Source organism: Artemia franciscana, chromosome 8, assembly GCF_032884065.1.
Source record: "Artemia franciscana chromosome 8, ASM3288406v1, whole genome shotgun sequence".
Lineage (NCBI taxonomy): Eukaryota > Metazoa > Arthropoda > Branchiopoda > Anostraca > Artemiidae > Artemia > Artemia franciscana.
This window is the reverse complement of record NC_088870.1, coordinates 41649602-41675176: the sequence shown is the minus strand read 5'-3', so window position 1 is coordinate 41675176 and position 25575 is coordinate 41649602. Positions and strand designations below refer to the sequence as shown.

At 32.9% G+C, this 25575-nt stretch overlaps 1 protein-coding gene across 1 annotated transcript in view; it reads right to left on the bottom strand.

Moving 5' to 3' along the window:
- The window catches only part of LOC136030443 (uncharacterized), a 272907-nt gene that overhangs the window by 169617 nt on the left and 77715 nt on the right, over positions 1-25575 (bottom strand). Inside the window, exons 6-10 of the mRNA XM_065709425.1 lie at positions 22957-23092; positions 14953-15117; positions 13512-13664; positions 11218-11370; positions 8646-8760 (exon numbers count right to left, since the gene is read on the bottom strand). Of these exons, the coding sequence (XP_065565497.1) occupies positions 8646-8760; positions 11218-11370; positions 13512-13664; positions 14953-15117; positions 22957-23092 (722 nt within the window). The remainder of the gene's footprint in view (positions 1-8645; positions 8761-11217; positions 11371-13511; positions 13665-14952; positions 15118-22956; positions 23093-25575) is intronic.

Sequence of the window (25575 nt, the reverse complement as noted above, 5' to 3'; positions counted from 1 at the left end):
ATTTATAAACATTTACATGACTTTTGCTGTGCGATACTTAAAAAACAATGTATTTATATACAAGGCTCTACAAAGATACCTAAAATAAAAGTTTATGCTAATAATGTGACCAGATTAAAAAAATTTAATACAATTATTCAGTGATACATTTTGAACAATATGCAAATTCTAAAACAGGAAAAGAGCGATGGTGAAAATATTTCGAGACTGAATTGGCTAATTTTTGGGTTCATTTTTTGATAGTCATTAGTTTGATTGTTTCTGTTTGAGCCATTTAATAATTTTGAAAAAAGTTTTTGCCGTGCGACATTAAAAAAAGAATAAAAAACGTACGCATACAAGACTCTACAGAGCTACCTTAGGTAAATACTTCTGCTTCTAATTCGTAGGGATGAGAGGTAAGGTAAAAAAAATATGGTTTGTGACTCCGAACTCAGGATTAAAGAAATTTTCAACTTTTAAGACAGTAATTCGGAGACATCTTGATTTAGAGTTTGAACCAAGTGGAGATTACAAAACGGAAAAAAGTCACGGCAGAGATATATCCAAACTGGATTATCTTTAAAAATATGGGGAAAAAACTGGTAAATATTTCCAACATTTCTTGTGGTGAAGAAACAAGGCGAACTTGAAACAACTTATTGTCTGATTTATCTGATTTTCAATTTGTCTGATTTTTTGGATGGTTTTTAACTTTACAAGCATTAACCGTCTACACGTATTAGAAGGAGATTTTCGCAACCATTCAACCATTCGCAACCATGACAAAATATCCAGCTAGCTTCCCTCGTTTATTATTTGGTACTGGTGCTGCACAAGTGTTGTGTGTTTTCACTTGTTTTGTCTCCCCCTCCCTCTTTTTAATATTCCTTTTTATTTTATGTTTATTCATTTTTTTTGTTTATTAAGTTTTAGCGATTTTTGTCTTTTGAACTAGCTATGAGAATTCCAAGTTTAATTATTGACCAGCGAATGACTTTTCATTCTGATATTTTTAATTTTGGTATTCTTAGCCAATGTCTTACTTCTTACATTTTTTTTGTCATGTTTTTATTTTATTGACTCGAAAAATCATTCTTTATAATAATTTTTTTATTACAAAATATCTTTTTTATAATCATCTTATGTCGAATAAGCAATTCCATTAATAAAAGTTTCAATTACCATACTGAGGAAAAGGGACGAAATAAAGAATAGAAAAAATAAAAAGATCATCTATAAACAAGTAAAACAGTCACAAAATAAATATAAAATAAATAAATAATCCCAATAAATCGACTAGAGGCCCTAATTATTTGTCAGTAATTTTCCCAGATATTTTCTATAATTTTTCTAAAACATATCTTGTACAAGAAGAGACTTAAAAGCCAAACTTCTATCTATAGCCTTTCTACCTTGCACGCACAAGAATAATCAATAGCACTATTATAGCCTGTTATTTCTCACTATTTATGTCTAAACTCAGAAATATTCTGAACAAACTATGTATTTAACCACAGCTTTTCAGTTCGTTTGCAATTAATTGTTGCCTTGATTCTCTCTCATCCTTATCCCTGGGCAACGAAAATAGTTTCCAGAGATATCTTGTAGAAATTAAAAGCGAACTATTAAGGGATTAAAAGCGTGTAATTATATAAATTATTCCTCTCAGTCTGAGAGTCTTTGAAATTACAATATTCATTTTGACAACCTTAAGATAAAATGTAGACTTTTAAATGATTGATTAAAAAAATACTTTCGAAAAGGAGATTTGCAAAGCAAAGTAAAGAGCCATTTAAAACGTAAAACATTTCATTGCTGGTTTTATAGCTTTCATTATTGATTCATTTTGAGAAAAAGCTCTTTTTGTGTGTGTGTGTGTTGAAAATTTGCGTTACGCTCAGTTCTGCCTTTGGCACTTGCGCAATAAAAATATTATGTTATTAAACCTAGTGGTAACTTATGTCTTATTCTAGTGCAAAACCGTTGTGTGTGTTCACCTGTTTTGTCTCCCCTCTCCTTTTTTAATACTCCTTTTTATTTTAGGTTTATTCATTTTTTTTTTGTTTATTGAGTTTTACCGGTTTCTATCTTTTGAACTAGCTGTGAGAATTCTAAGTTTAATTATTGACCAACAAATGACTTTTCATTCTGATATTTTTAATTTTGGTATTCTTAGCCATTGTCTTAACTTTTACACTTTTTTATGACTATTTTTTGTCATGTCTTTATTCATTGATTCCAAAATTCAAAGTTGGCCCATCGTGCCTTGTGATAGCAACTTCTTATAATAAATTAAATTAAAAAAAACAAGTCTTTTTAAATGAAAGTAAGGAGCAACCTTAAAACTTAAAACGAACAGAAATTACTCCGTATATGAAAGGGACTTTTCCTCCTCAACGGCCCGCTCTTTACGCTAAAGTTTGACTCTTGCTCTTAACTCTATTTTTAAACAGTAAGAAACTTTAGCGTAAAGAGCGGGCCGTTGAGGAGGAAAAGCCCCCTTTTTTTATTTAATTTCTGGACGTTTTTGAATTAATGCATGTTTTGATCTTGGCTCTCCGCACATGAATAATTAGACGAAATTTTCATATTAATTAATTGCAATTAATCGGAAGATTTTGAGAAAAAAGAAGCGAAGGAGGAGGCTTAGTTGCCCTCCAATTTTTTGATTACTTAAACAAGCAACTAAAATTACTAAAAATACTTTAGCGTAAAGAGTGAGGCATAACGAGGAGGTAAAGCCCTCATATACGTAATAATTTTTGTTCGTTTTAAGTTTTAATGCCGCTCCTTATTTTCAGTAGAAAAAACTTTTCATATTTATTTTTTCATTGTTTTTTTTCAAATAATGCTAGAAAACCCTGCGCCCCCTTCATTGAAATTCTCTTCCCCCATGACAATTTTCTCCATGGAAATATCCTCTCACGTACCCCCCTCAAATCCCCTCCCTAAACAAAAAAATCCCCCTGAAAACGTCTGTACACTTCCCAGTAACCATTACTATATGTAAACACAGGTCAAAGTTTGAAAGTTGCAGCCAATCCCACGGGGACTGCAGGGGAGTAAGTCGTCCCTAAAGACATAGTTATTAGGTTTTTCGACTATGGTGAATAAAATGGCTATCTCAGAATTTTGATCCGGTGACTTTTGGGAAAAAATGAGCGTGGGAGGGGGCCTAGGTGTCCTCCGATTTTTTTGGTCACTTAAAAAGGGCACTAGAACTTTTAATGTCCGTTAAAATAAGCCCTCTCGCGACATTCTAGGACCACTCAGTCGATACGATCACCCCTGGGGAAAAAAACAACAACAAAAAACAAATAAACACGCATCCGTGATCTGTCTTCTGGCAAAAAATGTGAAATTTCACAATTTTGTAGATAGAAGCTTGAAACTACTACAATAAGGTTCTCTGATAGCTGAATCTGATGGTGTGATTTTCATTAAGATTGTATGACTTTTAGGGGGTGTTTCCCCCTATTATCTGAAATGAGGCGAATTTTCTCAGGCTCGTAACTTTTGATGGGTATAACTGATCTTGATGAAGCTTATATATTTAAAATTAGCATTAAAATGCAATTCTTTTGATGTAACTATTGGTATCAAAATTCCATTTTTTAGAGTTTCGGTTACTATTGAGCCGGGTCGCTCCTTACTACAGTTCGTTACCACGAACTGTTTGATATCTTTTCTTACAATCATCTCCTGTCGAACATGAAATTCCATTAATAAAAGTTTACAATTACCATAGTGAGGAAAAGGGACTAAATAAAGAATATAAAAAATAAAAAGATCATCTATAAACAAATAAAACAGTCATAAATAAATATAAATCAATAAATGATCCAAATAAATCTACAAGAGGTCCTGATTATTTGTCAGTAATTTTCCCAGACATTTTCTAGTTATTTTCTAACACACATCTTGTACTTAGCAGAGACTTGAAAGCGAAACTTCTATCTATAGCCTTTCTACCTTGCACGCACAAGAATAATCAATAGCCCTGTAATAGCCTGTTATTTCTCACTATTTATGTCTAAACTCAGAAACATTCTGAACAAACTATGTATTTAACCACAGCTTTTCAGATCGTTTGCAATTATTTGTTGCCTTTATTCTCTCTCATCCTTATCCCAGGGCAATGGAAATAGTTTCCAGGGACCATCTTGTAGAAATTAAAAGCGAACTATTAAGAGATTAAAAACGAGTAATTATATAAATTATTCCTCTCAGTCTGAGGGTCTTCGCAATTACAATATTCATTTTGACAACCTTAAGATAAAATGTAAACATTTAAATGATTTATTAAAAAAAAACTTTCGAAAAGGAAGTTTTGGAAAGCAAAGTAAAGAGCCATTTAAAACGTAAAACATGTCATTGCTGTTTTTAAAGCTTTCATTATTGATTCATTTTCAGAAAAAGCTCTTTGTGTGTGTGTGTTGAAAATTTGCGTTGCGCTCAGTTCTGCCTTTGGCACTTGTGCCAAACTTATGTCTTATCTCTATGTCTTACGTTTATCCAACTGGGAATCCATTTTATGGATAAAAATAAAAATAAAATTAAACGAAAAATTAAACGCCAAATTTTAAGAGATTAAAAACGTGTAAATCTACAAATTATTCCTCTCTGTCTGACGCTCTTTGCACTTGCAATATCCATTTTGACAACCTTAAGATACAATGTAGACATTTAAATTATTAATTTTAAAAAAACCTTTCGAAAAGGAAGTTTTGCAAAGAAAAGTAAAAAGCCATTCAAAACATAAAACGAACGTAAGTAAAGTCCTATAATAATTCAAACTTAAAACATCTAGAAATTACTGTCAATGAATAAATGAAACCCAAAGCGAACAGAAATTTAAATGGATAATCACATCAAACATACAGGTAACTGATAATGATACAGATAAATAATTAAATCCTAAAACGAGCAAAAATTAAAATTAATGCTCAAGTCAAACTTAAAAGGAACAAAAATTAGTAAAGACAGGAATTTGGTTACTGCCCTCTTAATCCTAAACCTTCTGAAGCATATTGTGTTATTTGCGTTTATTGGAAACTATTTCTATTATTTCCTGTGAGCGTTGACGAAAATTAAATAGAAAACAAAAATAACTATTTCAGCGAAAACGGACTAAATGATTAATATATAATATGAATAATGCCAAGAAATCTCAGCAATTTAAATTTGAAGACTTCATTTAACAGTAATATATTTTATTTTTCAATATGATGTGTTATAGGTAGTTATTTGGTTAGGGAAAAAAGAAGACAAGAACTGTTTTCCTACTTTAGCAATGGAGATGAACAAACACTTGAACAAGTCCCTTGACCTTACTCACCTATCCAATCCCCTAGGACAAAGAGTATAGCCCAACAGTCAACCAGGGGCGTAGCTCCAGCATTTTTATTGAGGGGAGGGGGGCAAGAGGGGTCTACCCCCGGATAGTCATTGAGCATAGGCAATCCCTCTGGAGAAAGTAGTGGTGGTTCTAGCCTCTTAAATTTGCGTATACTTACAGCAAGTATTAAGTATTATTATAGAAGTATTACAGTAAGTAACTTACTGCCAACTACGACCTCTGCTTTACTTAACAAAGATAAAATTTAAAAAACAACAAAAGGATTATAAATCTTAGATAATCTCTTTCAAACTGGCTCCCTAAAATTTCTGCACCATGGACGAGTGCCCACTCAATCCCTCTCCTCTGAAACCACCTTTGGGGAAAGGGATGTTGGAAAACTTGTGAAAACACAAGCCTAAATGTGCTTTAAAGATGTCTGAAAATTCTTGTTTCTGTTCTGAATTTTCTCCCGTTAGTCTAAGGGAAAATCAAGCCTCTTTGTTGAAAGGTACCATCACAAATTTAAGCGAAACCAAACCAAACCACTAATTGGACCATGAGTGTCAATCAATTTGGTGAAAGTTGTCTTCACTTTCGGTCTCTTGCTACTATAAGAAGACGTAGATAGGAATCAAATTCCTTTTCAATACCTTCTTCTTCTTGTTCTAGTTTCCGTTGCTTTCTCTGATTTTATTAGTCTGTTAGAACCAATTAATAAAACTGATATAAACTATATTTTTAATAACGTTATAAAACGCATTAAAGTTTAGTCGGGCAAAGCTGCTTTTTAAGGAACTTTTTAAGGAACGGAAAGTTTGGCCATCTCACATCGCTGACCTTAAGCCCGCACTTATTCTGAATTAATATTTATAGAATACGTAGCAGCATAGCTCTCCCTATCCTGGGACCACATGAGTACTCTTCCACTTAATGGGGGTGGAGTGTACCAAGCGGTTAAAAAGTAAAGATAGCTCGTTCCTTTGCTAAGTCTTCAATAGAACATTTTTTTTGAAGCAATAACGAAGAAAAATTACTATTTAGCAAGGATGCTACTCGGTTAAATTCAAAAGCATTACAGAATAAATAAATAAACACTTTATTTTACATGGACAGCAGTGATATATCCTCTTAATTTTCTTCGCTACTGAGGCATTGGGAAATCATAGAAAGTTGTTTAGGGACTCATAAAAGATAAATCTTCTATCTTATCCTTTTTATATGTCTAGAATTGGTAAGGCAATAATAGATGCCATATGGTGCAATTTGTGAGATAGGAGATTTGTGAGATTTGTGTGATAAAAGAGCAATTTGTGAGATAGTTTTGGAACGGAAAAGGCTGGACCAGACACATGTACATCATAGAAAGCTAGTTATGGGCTTATTTATAAACTATTTTTAATAATTAATTACTCTTTATAAGATTTGACTTTATAAGCCAATCACAAAGTGACACATGACGCCCAAAGAGTGCGCTTTGGGTTGTTTTTTTTCTCATTATTTTAAAATAAAAAACAACAAAAAGTGTGTAAAAAACAAGAACTCGGCGAACAAATTTTCCCCCACCCCAGCGGGAGTTCTCCTATATGGAATATAGGCCTCTATAAAGAGACCTATATGCCAAGCCTCTATAAAGAGACTCGGCAGCATTATGGTAGAAGCCTTACATTAGTTAAAAATTACCATGGATGCCTCTCAAATAAGAGAAATTGACACATAGAGTTTGAAGATTACCTCCCCCTCTGTATCTTTGTTTAAAAAAAAAAAATGAAATCTAGAAAAACTGCACAAAAGTTATTTTGTGCTAATCAGGGTATGGGATGTATACATTTTTGGAATGGAGTGCAAAAATGTATTGTAAAAACACGTCCAAATATGTCTAAAACATGTAAAACATGTCCATGTTTATTTATTTATTCTTTAATTTTTTTAATTGAATATTTTTTATGTCTAAAATTCCCTTTGCCAAGTGAAGCTCGTTCTCTTAGTGCTGCATATTAACACTGATAACAATAGATAAAGAGTATGGGCTGATACCATTTATTTGTGAGTATAAAACTTCGAATTTGTGAGAAAAATATGCATATATTGTTCGGATTCACTTTATCCTACTTGTAGCAGACATTTAGTACAGCATGCTGATACAGAGATAATTGTCACACAAGTAGCATTGGCGTTGCGGGAAACGTGACTAATAGCGGCAATAATCCTCAGCAAATTCATGTCAAGGAGCTGGTTAAAAGAAATATTTAGAAAAGGGAAAATTACGTGAAGTCAGCATGGTATAGTACATAGAGGCAGTTCTACATTTATGGGTTAATATGAGAATCCAAGACACAAGAAATAGGACGTTATCAGCGCTCACCAGGCGTTTCAATTACAAACAAAAAATTTTAAGCTATATTGGAGTTTAGATTCAAATATTCGAAGTAAAAATTAAAACAATTGAATGATTCCTATAGCTGATCCCTATCCCCAACTAACTTTTATGGCTAAATTACAACCGATTTAACAGTTGTACGAATATTATTACTACAGTACAAATACTATTATAAAAAGCACTAAATCTTATTTTCTTTTTCGATGATTTCTTTTCATGTTTTTCAATGAAAAAGATTTTTTTTTCAATGATTTCTTGTTTTTTAGTGATTCCCTTTCTGTCCTGTTTGCAGACATAGAGGATGTATTCATGTCCGTTTTTGAAAGGTTTAAAAGAAGAAAATCTCATATTGAACTGATAGATTTTAGTAAGTAAAAGACCCGTACTAATAAGGGGAAACAATTTGACCTGAGCAAACATGGCGCAAAGGGATGTAAAACATTTTAGCAATTTTACCATTAACTAGGCTCAGCTATTTACTTGATGATAAGGTTTCGAAGGCGGTATATTTCTGTTAATACTAGTGTGGAACAATGCTTCCCTCTTTACACCCTCCCAGGAAGGTTCCATTTCCTTTAAATCTTTCTTTATTACAAACTCTCACCCCAACCGCGGATGACCTGCTTTCTGTGTAGCCCTAGACGGATGGCCGAAAAGAACAACCTTCGGCAATCTGTCATACGTTATCCATAGAACGTGCCCTAGCCAATGACGATTGATTAATTTTAAAAAATCAGTTAAAAATATAGCTTTTTTTCATCAAAGTTTAAATCTAACGGTAATTTTTCCATCAAAGCCTTGTTTTTAGTAACAGCTTAACCCCTTTGGGGAGAAGTCTGGGCAGCAGCATGTATCAGGAACGATCGGTCCTTCTTTTTGACGCCCTGGGCTCCTCTGGCGGCACAGGAGGAACTAAACGTCTAATTTAAGACTTACCAAACTTACCGAAATCACTATCTGGTTGTCCTTCGTCTAGAGTACCCTCGTCTATGAAATCGGGGGAGTCGCTACCGGTCGGTGACTCACCTTCACTGTCAAGGTCCTGGGCCCAGGATGGTAACTGTAAAAATTTTACCCTTAATTTGTAACATTAATATATATATATTAATATATAAGCTTATTAATATAATGCAAAAACTCAGTTTATGAAAGTTGAACCCACTTTTGCAGGTTAAAATATATTATACTTGCCTGTAAAGATTATGTTAAACAGATGTTTCCACTAAGAGCATATTATGCTGACCATAGCGGTGCAAAAAGAACGTAACGCGACATAAAATAACAGTTTGGATGGTTACTTGAAAGATGTAAAAAAAAAACTCGAGTCGCCATGGACTAAGTAAAAATATAAATCAAACTCGGGGAAAATCAGGCTATTCGTTTCGTTTTGCGCATTTACATTTTTCTTCTCTTGATTTAGCGGATGTCTCGGCCAAAATATATGCATTACTTTCTGGTTTTCACTGTCTGAGAATTTCAAATAGATAATGATTACAGATAATTACGAAAGCGATATTTGAAAAGTACATTTTTAGTAATAATCGTAGATCACATAGATAAAAGAACAGTGCTGAGCATACCCGTAGAATATGCATGAATTTCCCCTCATTCTGAAATTGAAAAATCCTATTTTCTCGTTTATCAAACATTTTTAGACATACATTTCAATTTCACCAAAATAAAAAAACTTTACAACCGCTTTAACACAAAACAAAATTCTAGCTGTGGCCATAGACCTAACCACTATGAATTTCAATCTCCTAGAATCAAAAGATTTACTGCGCGATATCTAATTAAATTCAAGCTAAGACGAACTAAATAGGGACCAACCACCTGGAGCAGCTCATCCCAACTCATAGAGTGGGTCAAAAGGAAAAGGGCTGAATGGTCTTGACTGAAAAGCCCGCGTTCTCTGAAACAGAAGAAGAAGAAATTGTTATCTTCACTTTTTTAGAGAAAGAGAGAGAGAAAGAGAGAGAGGTGGGGAAAGGGAGGATAATTTCGAGGGGGGCAGCAAAACTGCCAAACAGATTTTTATCTTAGTTCTAATAAAACTCCTTCTCTTCACATATATCTGGAGGACAGTCATGGCCCTTTGGCCTTACCTTAAATAGTGCCTCTAAATGAAATTATTTTGAACTCGAGGCGCCTCTTGCAAAATGCCTGGAATAATGACCCATTCCCTTGCAAAAGATTTTTTTGTTATAGATAATTAATCAATAGTTTTATCATAAAACAGAAGAGATATGTTGACAGATTGATACTGAGCGTGTACATGACCGATAGCTTGTCACAAAACGCAAGAGCAAGCTTGGCTCTATTGAATGTGAGACAGGTTGGTATTGACTTGCAATAATTTAAAACAAACAACATTAATTACTTATTAATTCAGGTTCTTGTCAATAACTGAAACAAAAAAGAACAGTGAATTTTGTTTAACAGATTTCTTCATGACACGAAAGAAAACACCTATATTCCAAACAAATTCTTCGCACGACCTTTACCTAGAAAACAGAAAATAAGGGGGGAGGCTATTTTGGTTCTGGTTCCAAGCGCCACAGGCCCTTCGTCTTGAAAAAAATTCCGTAGTATACACCTATGTACACAAGAATATATATATATATATATATATATATATATATATATAAATATATATATATATATATATATATATATATATATATATATATATATATATATATATATATATATATATATATATATATATATATATATATATATATATATATATAGATATATATATATATATATATATATATATATATATATATATATATATATATAGATATATATAGATATATATAGATATATATATAGATATATATATATATATATATATATATATATATATATATATATATATATATATATATATATATATATATATATATATATATATATATATATATATATATATATATATATATATATATATATATTATATATATATATATATATATATATATATATATAATGAAAAATTATTTTCCTGACTTTTCTCTTTTCTTTTTTTTTTGTATTAATTTTTTTTTTTATGGTGCTAATTTCTTTTCATTCTATAACCAATATTTTTCACTGCAATGGTCAAACTCGTAAAGACATAACTAGCGAAGCAGCAAATGGTAAAAAGAAAGTGAAAATGAATGGAGTAGAAAGCAGCTTACATTTCACAGATTCAGCTTACAGCTTTCAGCTTTAAAGATGATGAAAAAAGCTTATATTTTACATATGTTGCTTAAATTAAACAGATGCAGCTTATATTTTGCAGCTTTACAGATGAAAAAAACAGCTTAAATCTTACATTCAAAAGTTCTTGCCTTAAAAAAGTTACCAAAGGACACTTAAAAACTGCTACTCCAAAAGCTAAATTATAGCGTATTTGGGGATGGAAGAGGAGGGGAGAAGGAGGTGGCTGCGAATTAGTTCTCCCAATGGAAAATCATCTCCGTACGGCCCTGTACTTACTTTTAGGTGTTTTAAATGGTCAACAACTCACCTTCAAGACAGATTGAATAAGTCCTTGTTTGTCTTTATGAACTTCCAAATATTTCACAAATGGACTTTCAGTTTTGGGCTTATTTTCTATGTCTGCAACTGTATTGGATACTTTGACCTTCGTTGCTTCTAAGAAAGCCAGCATTGATCGTAACTGCAAAAGACCAATAGATCAAATAAATATTTTCCATTAAAACCTCATACAGTCACTGATAATACAGAAAACCCTATTGAAGCTTCTATCCAGTCAAATTAGGGCCTCTAAACCCGTGCCTCCTCTAGATCCCAGTATTGTTTCATTTAACTCGTCTGTTTCCTGGGTTTCGAACCCCCCCCCCCCCAAAAAAAAATAAACACCCATCCATTTGCCTCTTTGATCCCATTTTTATACACCTCCCTAAAATCCAGTGGCAATAAACGGGAAACGGGAAAAGCCCTTGGCAAAATAAAAAAGTTTGACGATGTTCAATTGCCTAGATTGAACCCCTCTCGGGCCACCTGTTAAATGTCAAACATCGTCCGTACAAATAAAATTTGAATTACTTTCGTCGGCAAGATTTTTCATAGGGCCGGAGTATAATTCACCTTTGAATTTTCAATTTTTCAAATAGTCAAAAAATTCAATAATTGATTAAAACTGTTTAAGAAAAAAAAACTTATTTCCTTTACGTTTTAAGTTTTTCACCAATTCTCAGGGCTCAATCCAACAACTTGGAACGTTCAATATTCAGAATACCCTAATGTTGGCTTCAAATCAGACTCCTTTAAACCTGATTTAATTATTAAGCTTTTAACAAATGATAAACATATTGTGTCAAATGTGGAATTCCATTCATAGATGTTTGCACTTGCTGATGATAGTGATGAAAGGAGAATAAAGAAATAAATTCAATAAGTAAAGAACAATAAATAAAAAGGAAAGAAATCTCTTTTAAACAAAGAAACTAAATAATAAATCTAAATAATTTTTATATTGGTCCTGATTTCTTGTTCGTAAATTTTCCAAATACGTGCCTTACACACACTTTATTCTTTGCACAGAAATTCCGAAACCCCGTTATTAGAATTAAATAAATAGTTCAATGATGGCGCAGAACAATGCAGATTGAACGGAGAGAATGGGATCTCCAATCCGCACTGAAAACAATATTAGAATGTATTTTCAAAGTTACTTGAATATTCAATGTACTATGATTTTGGCTTCAAAATAGACTACTGGTGAAAATTTTATGCTTCTTATGAATAATGATTTTTATCTATCTTCCTCAAGCTCCCAAATGAATTTACATCTCTCTTTCAATTCTTTAAGGATGTATACTTACTTTATACCTCCCCATCTCGAGTAAGCTCATCCACTTTGGCACCCTGGCATCTTTAGGGAGGAGACAGATACAACTGAATCTATTTAAAAAGAAATTTTCTAAGAAACCTTCCATAAATAGATGGATTTGAAACCTTTGACTATATTGGTCGGGCCTCCGTTTGATTAAAAATGCAACGACAAAACCTAACACGGAAAATATTTTCCCGGATCCCATCCAGATTCCACCCTTCTTTGGGCCTTGTCTCCCGTTATACGCTGTCTCCATCTATGAAAAAACCAAATATGAAATGTATTCAAATTTGGATAAATCTGGCATCCCCCTTTCCATTCTTTAAGGATTCATACTTACTTTGTACCTCCCCATCTCGTATATGCTTATCCAGTTTGGCACCCTGGCATCTCCAGAAGGAGTCAGATAAAATTGAATCTATTAAAAAAGAACTCTACGAATAAATTTCTAAGGCACATTCCAAAAACAGATAGCTTAAAAACACTTGACTATATTGATCGTGCCTGTGTTTCTTTAAAAATGCAATGAAAAACCCCAACACGGAGCACATTTTCCCGAATCTCATCCAGATTCCATCCTTCCTTAGGCCTTATCTCCAATTCAACGCTGTCTCCAAATATGGAAAAAAACCTTGTCACCTTCATTACAGAAAAAAATGAACATCCCACTTTTTCTTTCTTTTATTATTTGACGTGATCCAGTATTTGCACTATTTATTATGTGACTTGATCCATGTTTACACTGAATTCTTCATTTATTGACAAAAACTTACTTCTTGATAAAGCTAGCAATAAGTAATGCTCTAGAATAAATAAGACTTCTAGCGAAAACAAAAATTGAAAGTCAATACATAGAGAGAAAAGACTCCTTATGACGGGATTTTCTTGGCTATTTCAGCAGGCGAAACTGCAAATTTTTACTTGCTATCATTAATTAGATACATAAGATTAAGTACACTTACATGTTTCAGCTTATCTGTTACTTCCTGTTGCGATTCATCTGTTCCAAAATTAGGATTTTCCTGTAAGGCTCTGGACAAATTTTCAACACCAGTTTTAGCTCGTTTTTCTCGCTCAATATCCCCACAGATGAGATTTAAACATTTCTCCAGAGTCTGAAAGAATTTGATAAGCTGAATAACTGTTGATAGAAGGTTTACTCTAAAATGAGTTGGTTTTTTATTAAAAATTAAATTAAGATTTCGATGTTTTAAACTCTTGGTTTGGCATATAAGTTTCCAAAGGTGGCACAGGATTAGCTTCATGACTTCGCAAGACTTTCGTCAAAACCGTGGATAAAATTCGAGGGAGAGAAGAGGCTATAATTCTTCGCAGATTTCACAGATAATGACTGGAAAGATATGATAATCTAAATGACCGCTGATAAGAGCTGCACTTAAATGTGCTCATAATTTATTTAACTTTTTCAAGTTAATATCGGTAAGGGAAATGAAATGCAATAATCTTAGATGGCATTAGCTGTGACATAGCCAAACCACAAGTCGAAGATCTTTGTTTGATGAAGACATATAGCGTAAATAGGCCATTTGAGAGGTGGGAACATTGGACCTCTACTGATTTGCAAAGCAATTCTTGGGAGACTTTTGGGAGGGGTTACTTTTCCACTTGACTTAACAATTTCAAGTAATAGTATATGCATTGGCCCCACCAATTTCTGTGAAATGATTTTCTTCGAAGACTAGTTGGTTTACCTTTAGAACTAAAATAGATGAAATCTCTCTATTTCTCTTCTTTTATTTTAGTCTGTCTTTGTACTTCTGTCTGTTTCAAATGCCAAATTAATGATAAATATTTAACAGTACTGGACAGCATTTATTTCTATTCATTTTATAAAAGCGGATAACAATAAATTCAGCCCACAACGTGCTCCTAATAAGTGAAAAGTTTTTTTCCGTCATTTTGGAATAGCAAACAATTGATTATTAGGTTTTTGAAACCCATTTGGCAAGTTTCATGCGTAGACTGCCACCTATTTTAGTTTCTACATATTAAATCGAAGAGAGCATTTTGGCAGTTTGGTAAAGATTCAAATAAATTTGAAAGTGCATTAAAGTAAGCTGATCCGCTCAAACGTCAACTAAACAACAACAAAAGCAACGCATTAAAGCATAAAAAAAATTACAGACCTTAAAGTGAAAGACGAAGGAGGAGGGTTGATTCCCTACCTACCGTCAGTTACAAAATATTAGCTTGAATGTCAAGCTCCAGAGAAATTTTTGTAATTTGGTCCAATAATTCAAAAATTGTGAAGATACATTAAAAAGTTTGAAATAACAGAAATTCAAGTGAGAGGTTATTGAGGGATTGACTCCTCACCTCCTGCCAGTTACAACAAGTTATGCAAGTATTTTGTACATTCAGAATTTCATAAATTATCCTTACCTCTTTTCTTCTGTCTCGATTCATAACATTCGACATATGCTCGGCGTAAAAATCAGGTAAAAGTTGTTCAGCTGTGTTTGATCTAGCACTCCGAAGGGATACAACAGTTTGCAGGTCGGAATCGATGCTACAACACGCTATCGGAATATTTAATCTGTCAGCACTCTGTAAAAAAAATTTTGTATTTACCGAGTTGAGGCAATAAACACGACAGAAGTCACACCCCAACACTGCTATCCTCTACCAAAACCTAGTATCTAAAATAAATTGTATTTACCGAGTTGAGGCAATAAACACGACAGAAGTCACACCCCAACACTGCTATCCTCTGCCAAAACCTAGTATCTAAAATAAATTGCTAAGAGCCATCATTTTTTATTCATTATTATTATTGAAAGTTATTTTTAGATATTTTCAAAATTCAATTTTTTTATTATTATAGTGAGTAAGAGCCATACAAATCTATACTACGAACTATACTAATCTATATGAAATCTGCCAGTCTATACTAGTCTATTTGATAACAAAATCAATACTAAGAGCCATAAGAGCTAGTAAGAGCCTTATTGACATTGGAGTTTGAAGACAATCGAGGTGATGGGCACCAAATGAATACTGAACCGTTTACAACAGATGAGGTAAATAAAATTGTAGCAACAGTTAAGTCGAACAGAAATGGAATAGATGGACTAAATCTACGGGCTTTGAAATCCATACTACCCACAGTAGTGCCCATATTAGTCCATCTGATAAATCTATCTTTTAAAGAAGGGCAATTTCCAGATCCATTGAAGCTAGCAAAAGTTGTCCTGTTGCCAAAAGCAGGATCGCTTACTGACATCTCAAACTGGAGATCCATATCGATTTTGCCACTTTTGTCAAAAATTTATGAAAAAGCAATACGTAAGACTTTATGAGTATTTAATGAAATGTGGATTTTTATCAGAGACTCAATTTGGTTTCAGGACAGCTCATTCAACTGTGCATGCTCTGGAGGACCTGATGGATACTGTAAATAGTGAACTAGATAAAAGAAATTTTTGTATATCGATTTTTATAGATTAAAAAAAAAAAAATTTATATAGTAGATTTTGGCAATTTATTGAAAAGATTACGTTGCCTAGGAATAAAGGATGATAGTTTTAAATGGTTTGAATCTTATTTGAGTGGAAGGTTTTTAAGAGTGATATTAGATTGTTCGGTTTCTAGATGTTATCCAATTACTTATGGAGTTCCACAGGGAATGGAACTCCATCGTCTTAGGTCAGCAATTATACCTTATATATTGTGATAATATGTGATTTTTAATACCACGAGCCAAAATCACTTCATTTGCAGATGATACTGCACTTACAGTTACAGGAAAGACTCTCAATGAACTTACTGATAATGCTTATGAAGCATTAAAAGGACTGCATACATTCGTCTCTCTACGTCGGCTTGCAATAAATACAATCAAAACAAATTTTATGACATTCACTAGAATAGGAACAGCGGCTACCATTTCTCCAGGAGCTATTATATATAATGGAACTACTCTAGCGGAAGTTCAAGAAACTCGATATCTGGGGATTTATAGTGGACAATAAACTCAGCTGGAAAAAATATAGTGATGTGATTTCATGTAAAGTTTCAAGAGGTGTTGGGATACTGCGTAAACTTAAATAATTTTTTTTTCAACTAAAGTACTGCTTCCATTCCATTCGTAAGTATTGTCTTACATTAATTATGGATGTATGATATGGGCGAGTGATTTTTTTACAGAAATTATAACAGAATTTTTTTCTATTATTGAAAAAGGTAACAACACCCCCTAAAAGTCATAGAATCTTAATAAAAATCACATCATCAGATTCAGCGTATCATTCAAACGGAAATTAAAAGTTCTAGTGCCCTTTTTAAATGACCAAAAAAACTGGAGGGCAACTAGGCGCCCTCCCATGCTCATTTTTTCCCAATTTCACCCGATCAAAATTCTGAGATAGCCATTTTGTTCAGCGCAGTCGAAAAATCTAATAACGATGTCTTTGAGGATGACCTAATCCCCCAAAGTTCCCGGGGGAAGGGCTGCAAGATGTGAATCTTTCCCATTGTTTACATATAGTATTGGTTATTGGGAAGTATACAGACGTTTTCAGGAGGGGATTTATTCTGGCGGTAAATAAAAATAAAACAGTTTTTTCAACATTAAAATTTAAAACAAACAGAAATTATTACATATGTGAAAGGGACTGGCTCCTCCTCAACACCCCACTTTTCACGCTAAAGTTTGACTCTTCCTCACAACTCCACCTTTTAAAATAATATTAAACTTTAGCGTAAAAAGCGGGGCGTTGAGGAGGGGACAGCCCCTTTGATATTTGTAATAATTACTGTTCGTTTTGAAGTTTTAATGTTGCTCCTTACTTTCAGTTGTAAAAACTTGTTGTTGTTTTTTTGTTGTTTTTTTTAATATATCCTAAAGATCCGTATCAAGAGCTATAAAAGATAATATTGACTACAAACCGTTACAAAGATGGCTCGATTTGTCATGTTAAGTCGTGTTCTACTACGGTACTATTTTTTAATCCATGCTAATAACTTACTAGATTACTTCCTTTTACTGACTTATTAAAATTTAATTACATTTTATTGGACATCAAAAATTGCTTAAGCATAACTCGGGATTTCTGTAAAATTAAAGATGCAATAAATTGAACTGAAGAAATTATTATAAGGATTTCCAGCCGGTAACTTCAAAGGCAGGGTTTCCAGGTGGTTTATGTGGCACTATGGGAGACTTTGACCTAAATATACGAGTACTATAAAAAAAAAAAATCGGGGAAATTCAAGTTTTAAAACATCCATTACCTTTATCAATTCATGGAAAATCCTGTACAAAAAAGGGGACGGCATTTTTTTTTCGGGTCGATCAGAAAACGGAATATTTTGTATTACATCCGATATTTGGTATGATAGGAAGCGGAATTTTCGGCTCCGCACCAACATAATTAGCTTCAACCAAGGCTCTGATAAGATTAAATAAAAAAAAACTAGTTTTTTTAACTGTAAGTAAGGAGCGACATTAAAACTAAAACGAACAGAAATTACTCCGTATATGAAATGGGTTGTCCCCTCCTCAACGCCTCGCTCTTTGCACTAAAGTTTGACTCTGCCACAATTCTACTTTTTAAACAATTAAAAGCTTTAGCGTAAAGAGTGAGGCGTTGAGGAGGGGACAACCCATTTCATATACAGAGTAATTTCTGTTCGTTTTAAGTTGTAATTGTCGCTCCTTACTTACAGTTAAAAAAACTAGTTTTTTTTTATTTAATTTCTGAACGTTTTTGAATTAATGCATGTTTGATTTTGGCTCTCCACAAATAAATTATTAAAATGAAATTTGCATATTAATTCCTTTTTTGGCTAAATGGCTTTCTCTTAGTTTTGATCAGACGATTTTGAGAAATAAGGGGTGGGGAAGGAGGCCTAGTTGCCCTTCAATTTTTCTGTTACATAAAAAGGCAATTATAACTTTTAATTTTTAACGAACGTTTCTATTAGTAATAAATATAACTAACTTAAGAATTAACTTACGTAGCAAACTTTTATATTCTTATATTTTTATTATGTATATAAGGGGGTTTGTACCCTCGTTAATGCCTCGCTCTTTACACTAAATCGTAAGTTTTGTCTCAATTCTTTAAGAATGACCACTGAATCAGAAAGGCCGTAGAGTAAATAGTTGAAATTACTAAAAATACTTTAGCATAAAAAGCGAGGTATTTATCTCCCCCTAAATACCTCGCTCTTTATGCTAAAGTATTTTTAGAGCCCGTCATATGCGTAATAATCTCTGTTCGTTTTAAGTTTCAATGCTACTCCTTACTTTCAATTGAAAAAACTTTTTCATGTTTATTTTTTCATTGTTTTTTTTTATAGTAGTTTTAGAAAATCTTGTGCCCTTTTCATTGAATTTCTCTTCCCCCATGACACACTTCTCCAAGGAAAGATCCTCCCACATAGCCCCTTCCCCTCAGCCCCACCCCCAAAACCAAAAAAATCCCCCTGAAAACTTCTGTACACTTCCCAATAACCATTACTGTATGTAAACACTGGTCAAAGTTTGTAACTTGCAGCCCCTCTCCCGGGACTGTGGGGGAGTAAGTCATTCCCAAAGACATAGTTATTATGGTTTTTGACTATGCGGAACAAAATGACTATCTCAAAATTTTGATCCGTTGACTTTGGAGAACAAATGAGCGTGGGAGAGGGCCTAGGTGCCCTCCAATTTTTTTGGTCACTTAAAAAGGGCACTAGAACTTTTCATTTCCGTTAGAATGAGCCCTCTTGCGACATTCTAGGACCACTTGGTCGATACGATGACCCCTGGAAAAAAAAAAAAAATAAATAAATAAACACGCACCCGTGATTTGTCTTCTGGCAAAAAATACGAAATTCCACATTTTTGTAGATAGGAGCTTGAATTTTTTTCTATAAGGTTCTCTGATACGCCGAATGCGATGGTGTGATTTTCGTTAAGATTATATTACTTTTACGGGGTGTTTCTCCCTATTTTCCAAAATAAGGCAAATTTTCTCAGGCTCGTAACTTTTGATGACAAAGACTAAATTTGATGAAACTTATATATTTAAAATCAACATGGAAACAAATGAAAATTTGTTTCTCTGTCCAACAAAACTGTGATTAAATAAATAAAACTTCCTAGTTATGATCTAGTAAAAATATCCTTTCTGCATTTTATTTAGAAGCAAATTTCGCCTTTACGGCCGGGTTTCATACTGTTCCATGAGAGGGGCCGTCAGAAACGACAGTAAACTGTCGTTTTACTGTGTGTTTACTGTCGTGACAAACGACAGTAAATGTTCGATCCCCTTCTGTTTCAGATAGGAATTGTTAAAAAATCGTCTCTCTAGTAATCAAAAGTATGATTTAATAAACAAAAGTGTCCTTTCATCATGGTTGTAGCGGGTAGCTACAACCATGATGAAAGCGAATTTCGTCTTTACGGCCGGATTTCATGCTGCTCCATGAGAAAGGCCGTCAACGACAGCAAATGTTCGATTCCCTTCTGTTTCAGATAGGAATTGTTAAAAATCGTCTCTCTAGTAACCAAAAGTATGATTTAATAAACAAAAGTTTCCTTTCATCATGGTTATAGGGGGTAACTACAAACTAGTAAAGGAGGAATCGCGGCCTATAGCCGCCAGATATTAAAAATTGTGTTTTAAAAAACTGCCAAGTGTGAAAAAAATTGTCATTTCTAAAAGAATCAAGAATGATAATTACTATCTCGAATAGTCATAATAGTAATATGTCAATTTGAACAAATATTTATGGGATTTTCAAAAATAGCCTGAAACTACTAAAAATAGCGACGGATTAAAAAAAAGGTACACCAATGGATCACCATGGCCAAAAATCTTATTCAGAAATATAACAGCCATCTGGCTTGAATATGTACTAGTAAAAATGTGCTAATCGTATTCTTTTCCGAAGCAGATTTCACTTTGAGCATTGGGTTTCACGTCGTTCCATAAGAATTTCGGTCTCGATTTGATTTGCTTCTGTTTCATGGGTTGATGGACATTCGATTTGCTTTTGTTTCGGATAAAGGTTAAAAGATTGGATCCTACCGTGAAAAGGGGTTTAAAATAAACAAAACCTTTTCATTTTGGCAGTGGTTTCAAAATCCTGTTTTTTTTTGTGTTATATTTGTGTTCTTTTAAAATTGGTATTCAGTGATTTTTTTCATTCGAAAACTTTCCCTCTAAAAAAAGCAAAACAGAGAGGAGTTAGATCCTCGGCAATTTAAAAATGGAAGATAGGGATTAAAACAACTAGCACCATTGACAGTTTATTGTCGGTCGTTTTGGTGAAAAACAGTAGAAAATATCAAAGAAAATTGGATAATTCATGTTACTGATTTACACTATAGCCGAAATTTCTCTGAAAATAACGATTAATCAACACTTTCTGTTTTCAAGAATTTTATTGTAAGCCAAAATCTGGCCTAGGCCTAGTTTAGTTTGGCCTGCTAGCGGCAGGGTTCTAATTTCTTTACCCTTCCCTGCATTTTAAAGTACCTGAAAAGACAGGTGTCCAGCAGTTTTGGGACAAACATTGTCATCAAATACTCAAGATTATTTATCGTAACATCGGTTGGGTATCAAAAGGACGTATCTCCATCATTGTAAATTTTCAGAAGAGCAAAATGAAAACTTCACAACTTTCTTATTTCCCCTCCAATAATCGTAGAACAAAAACGGATTGGAACGTATGGATTTTATGTATCGATCCCTTTTTGTTTCATGGTAAACAGAGGGAAAATAAAAAAAAGTTTTGAGGTGTGTTTTGCTCCTTAAAAAATTGCAATTATGGAGATACGTCCTTTTGATACACTATAGCCGAAATTTCTCTGAAAATAACGATTAATCAACACTTTCTGTTTTCAAGAATTCTATAGTAAGCAAAAATCTAGCCTGCATATATTAGACCTAGTCTAATTTGGCCTAATAGAGGTAGGGTTTTAATTTCTTTACCCTTCCCTGCATTTTAAAGTACCTGAAAAGACAGGTGTTCAGCAGTGTTGGGTCAAACAATGTCATCAAATACTAGATAGTGCAGGAAATTTTCCTCACGACTTTCTTATTTTTCCTCAGATAACCGTAAAACAAAAACGGATTGACGTGAATTGATTTTATGTATCGATTCCTTTTTGTTTCAAGGCTAACAGAGGAAAAATGAAAAAGTTTTGAGGTGTTTTTTGATCCCTAATTGATATGGAGATACGTCCTTTTGATACCTGACTGGTGATAAATTGCACAATTATAAGTAAATCTTTCCTAAAAAAAAAGTCAAAGAATTTCCCTTTTAATCAGTCATCATCAATCAGCCGAAATTCGCCTCACACCTTCAATAGATTGTTTACTCTTGATATAACGTACCGTCTTCTATCACAATTAAATTGACAAAACAACTAAATGACTTTGCACCAACTATCATGAGTGTACATGGATTGGTGGTCTTACCTACTCCGAGATACAGCTAGTTATCCATTAGAGCCAGTGGCGTCAATTGAAGGTGCAGGGGGAGGCCTGTACCACAAAGATGTTACCCCCCCCCCAACCCTGCTAGGTTTTGAAAAACAACTATTCTAGGTATTTCCTTAAAATTGCCTTTTTTTTGTATTTTCATGGGATAAGTTGGAAAAAAGACACATCCCCCCCCAGCCCTATATATTCAAAAATGCATTCCCCCACACACACACAAAAAAATTGTGAATTGATACCACTGATTGAAATCCTTGGCGTTTAATTTTTAAAAATTCAACGTAATATTTTTCCTAATTTGATATTCCCCATAAGAGAATATGGGAGCGTACTAAAGCATTTGTTTAGCACTATATATACATAAAAAGAACAATTAGAAACTTAATTTAAAAGAACAATTAGAAACTTAATTTAAAAGAACAATTAGAAACTTTTTCTTAATTTGATATTCCCTATAAGAGAATAAGGAACGTATCAAAGGAATTTTTTTAGCATTATATCAACATGAAAGAACAATTAGAAAGTTTAATATACATTTTGTAACGAACGAGCTTTACATAAAACAATTGATTTTCTTCAGATAGCCACAGAAATAAGCACTTCATTGTGGCGTCAATCATGGGTGCAGGAAGAGGTCTGTACCCCCAAGATTTTTAACCCCCCTCTTAGATTTTGAAAAACAGCTTTTTAGGGTATTGTCCATGAAATTGACCTTGTTTGGTGAAAGGAAGAACTAAACAATTAAATGAAAAAAAAACAATTAAAAAGTTTATTATACATTTTGCGACGAATTAACTTTATATTAAAATACCTGATTTTTTTAAGAGACACAAACAAGCGCTTTATAGACACCACGCTGGGAGTAAATCTGGTATCTGGTAAATCTGGTATCTGGCGGAAATCTGGTTTAGGCTACAGGGAAAAATTTTTCCTAATTATCACCCTGTCATACCTGTACAAGTTTTGGACCCAAATTTTTGACAACAGACAAATATTGTGATGCTACATCCCTCATTTGAGTCAACCGCTCTTCTTCCATGGCTTGGAAGCATCTACTACCCCTATTAGTAGCAGCTTCCCAATCTAACCTGAAAAATAAAACAGTATGTAATAAATATTTGTAATATGTAATAAGTAATAAATATCTGAAGCGTCTAGTCCTTCTTTCCCACCCTTACAGGCTCTTTGATTAAAAAAAAAGAATCAACAACCCCAAGCATTGCTATTTATACTCTTAGAAGAAATATGACTTGACTCTTCCGTTAGAATTTTCCTTTTTCCGCAGCGGATAAACTTTTATTTTAGATGTATTTTTGATGTTTTATATTTTTTTATTTTTTTAGAATTTTTTTCACAGAAATATTATTTAGATACCTTTATGTTAATATATATTTTAGGTATATTTTATATATTTGAAAATATATATTTAAACGTATTTTTAAGACATATTAGACATATTTTTTTAGATTTATTTTAATATTTTTATGTTTTAATTTCTTTATATTTATATTTTGTATTCTTATTTCGGATATATATTTTAGATATTTATATATTAATATATACCTAGATAAATATAAAATATACTCTGGATATTTAGTTTTACTTAATTAGATACATTTTTATACCTTATATTTAAAAATTTTTATTTTACATTCTTATTTTAGGTATATTTTTAAGATATTACAACTTAAAATATCTAAGGGGGCAAGATTGTGATGGAGCTTCATCTATGAGTGGCCAGTTTCAAGGTTGTGCTGCTATAGTCCGTGAAAGTTTTTCCCTGTGTAGTTTATACTCACTGTGCAAGTCACTTCTTAAAATTAGCCCTGCGTCATTCGTACAAAATACACGTTATACGAAATTGTCTTGGAACTTTGAAAAAAGTAATTAATTAATTTAGAACTTCACCTAAATGCTCTGCAATTTTCAAACAAATAGTTCAAGAAAGCAATCCTATCACAGGGACAAAAATAACAAGATTGAGTTAAACAACATTGATTAAATAACAAAATAACAAAATATACCAAACTATGATTACAGTCACTAAAGTTTTTAGTCTGTCACACAATTTGTCAAAATCTTTGCAATCAGAAACTATAGATCTTGTATACTTTCTCAAACATGCTGACAATCTTAAGAGCAAAAAAGGAGAAATAATAAATTATTATTATTTACTATACCGCTTAAAACGATCATTCTCAAATAAGTAACGGTTTTCTAGAATTATTACGAAGTATTTCTATTGATTAATCTTTGTTTTCCAACATATTATTGTAAAATCTTTTTTACAATAATATTTGAATATTTTCCTACACATTTTTATATTTCAGAAAACATAAGATTTTCTCTAAAGATGTTCATCAATACCTTCTTTCAAAATACAGATCTCGTGATTTACGAATTTTGCTTGGCATATGAAATGATCCATGTTATACTCCTTAATCCCAAAAACAACAGAAACTTCAGATAGAGAGGGTTCTTAGATGTTTTCTTGATGAAACTACCAAAAGTATATTTTTGGAATAAGTTTTTTTTCCTAGCTATTTTATTAAAAAAGATCATTTCGTTTGAAAAAACAATAATTATTTAACCCAGAAAAGAAAGTATTCCGGCAAAATTGATTCAAGTTTTTTCTTGAACCAATCTTGGGGGGATTTTCTCTTGTGTGTTGTGCTACTAATTGGGGGGAGAGAGGGGATTTGTCCCTCAAAAACTTCAAAAATACTTTTTTTGCAGTTTATTGCCATTAAAATGGCCGTTGGTATTTTCATTGAAAAAAGCGACCTCCCCCTCCCAGTCAGATTTTGAAGAATATATTAGGATCCTAAGAGCAACGTTAGAGACATGAGAAAGAGGAGTAAAGCTACGTTTCCTCCACTTTGTATTGAACCAACTGAACTGGGTCAAGAAATCAGCATTAGAGCGCCCAGATGAGCTCCAAAACAAGCGTATAGGGATAATTACGCAACAGCGTCAGAGGATCCTGCCGACTTCCTGTTTATCCCATTTATGTACTTTTTTTCGGCAGCTACATCAGCGATTCATTAGTCAACAAAAATTGCTGACTTACCTCTGTGGCGGAGAATGTGGATACAGTCGGGAAACGTGGCACCAAAATATTTCACGAGGTGCTTAAAAGAATTTGATAAGAACATTTTCCAAAATTACATCAATTTTGGAGATTGGTGCAACGATTTCCGTCATTACGGCCACGTGCGAGCAATCTTTTTCTACCCTAAGAATTCTTATACCAAGAGTGCCTCAGGTCAGGAATGGCTTAATGGATTGGCATTATCCATACACAGGGATGTTCCAGTCAATGCAGAAGACGTTTTTGAAAAACTAGCCCACAACAACAAAAAAGGCGGCTTGATTTAGTTTATAATTTATATTGTAATGTAAATATTATTAATGTAAATATTATATTATAATGTTATTATAATTATAAAAAATATAATTTATATTATAATAAATTACATATTTGTTTACAGTGTTGTCTCAATAAAGAATTTAACTTATATTCTAAAAGCTTTATTTATCCTTTTTAACCAGCACTATAATCCCTGAGTCA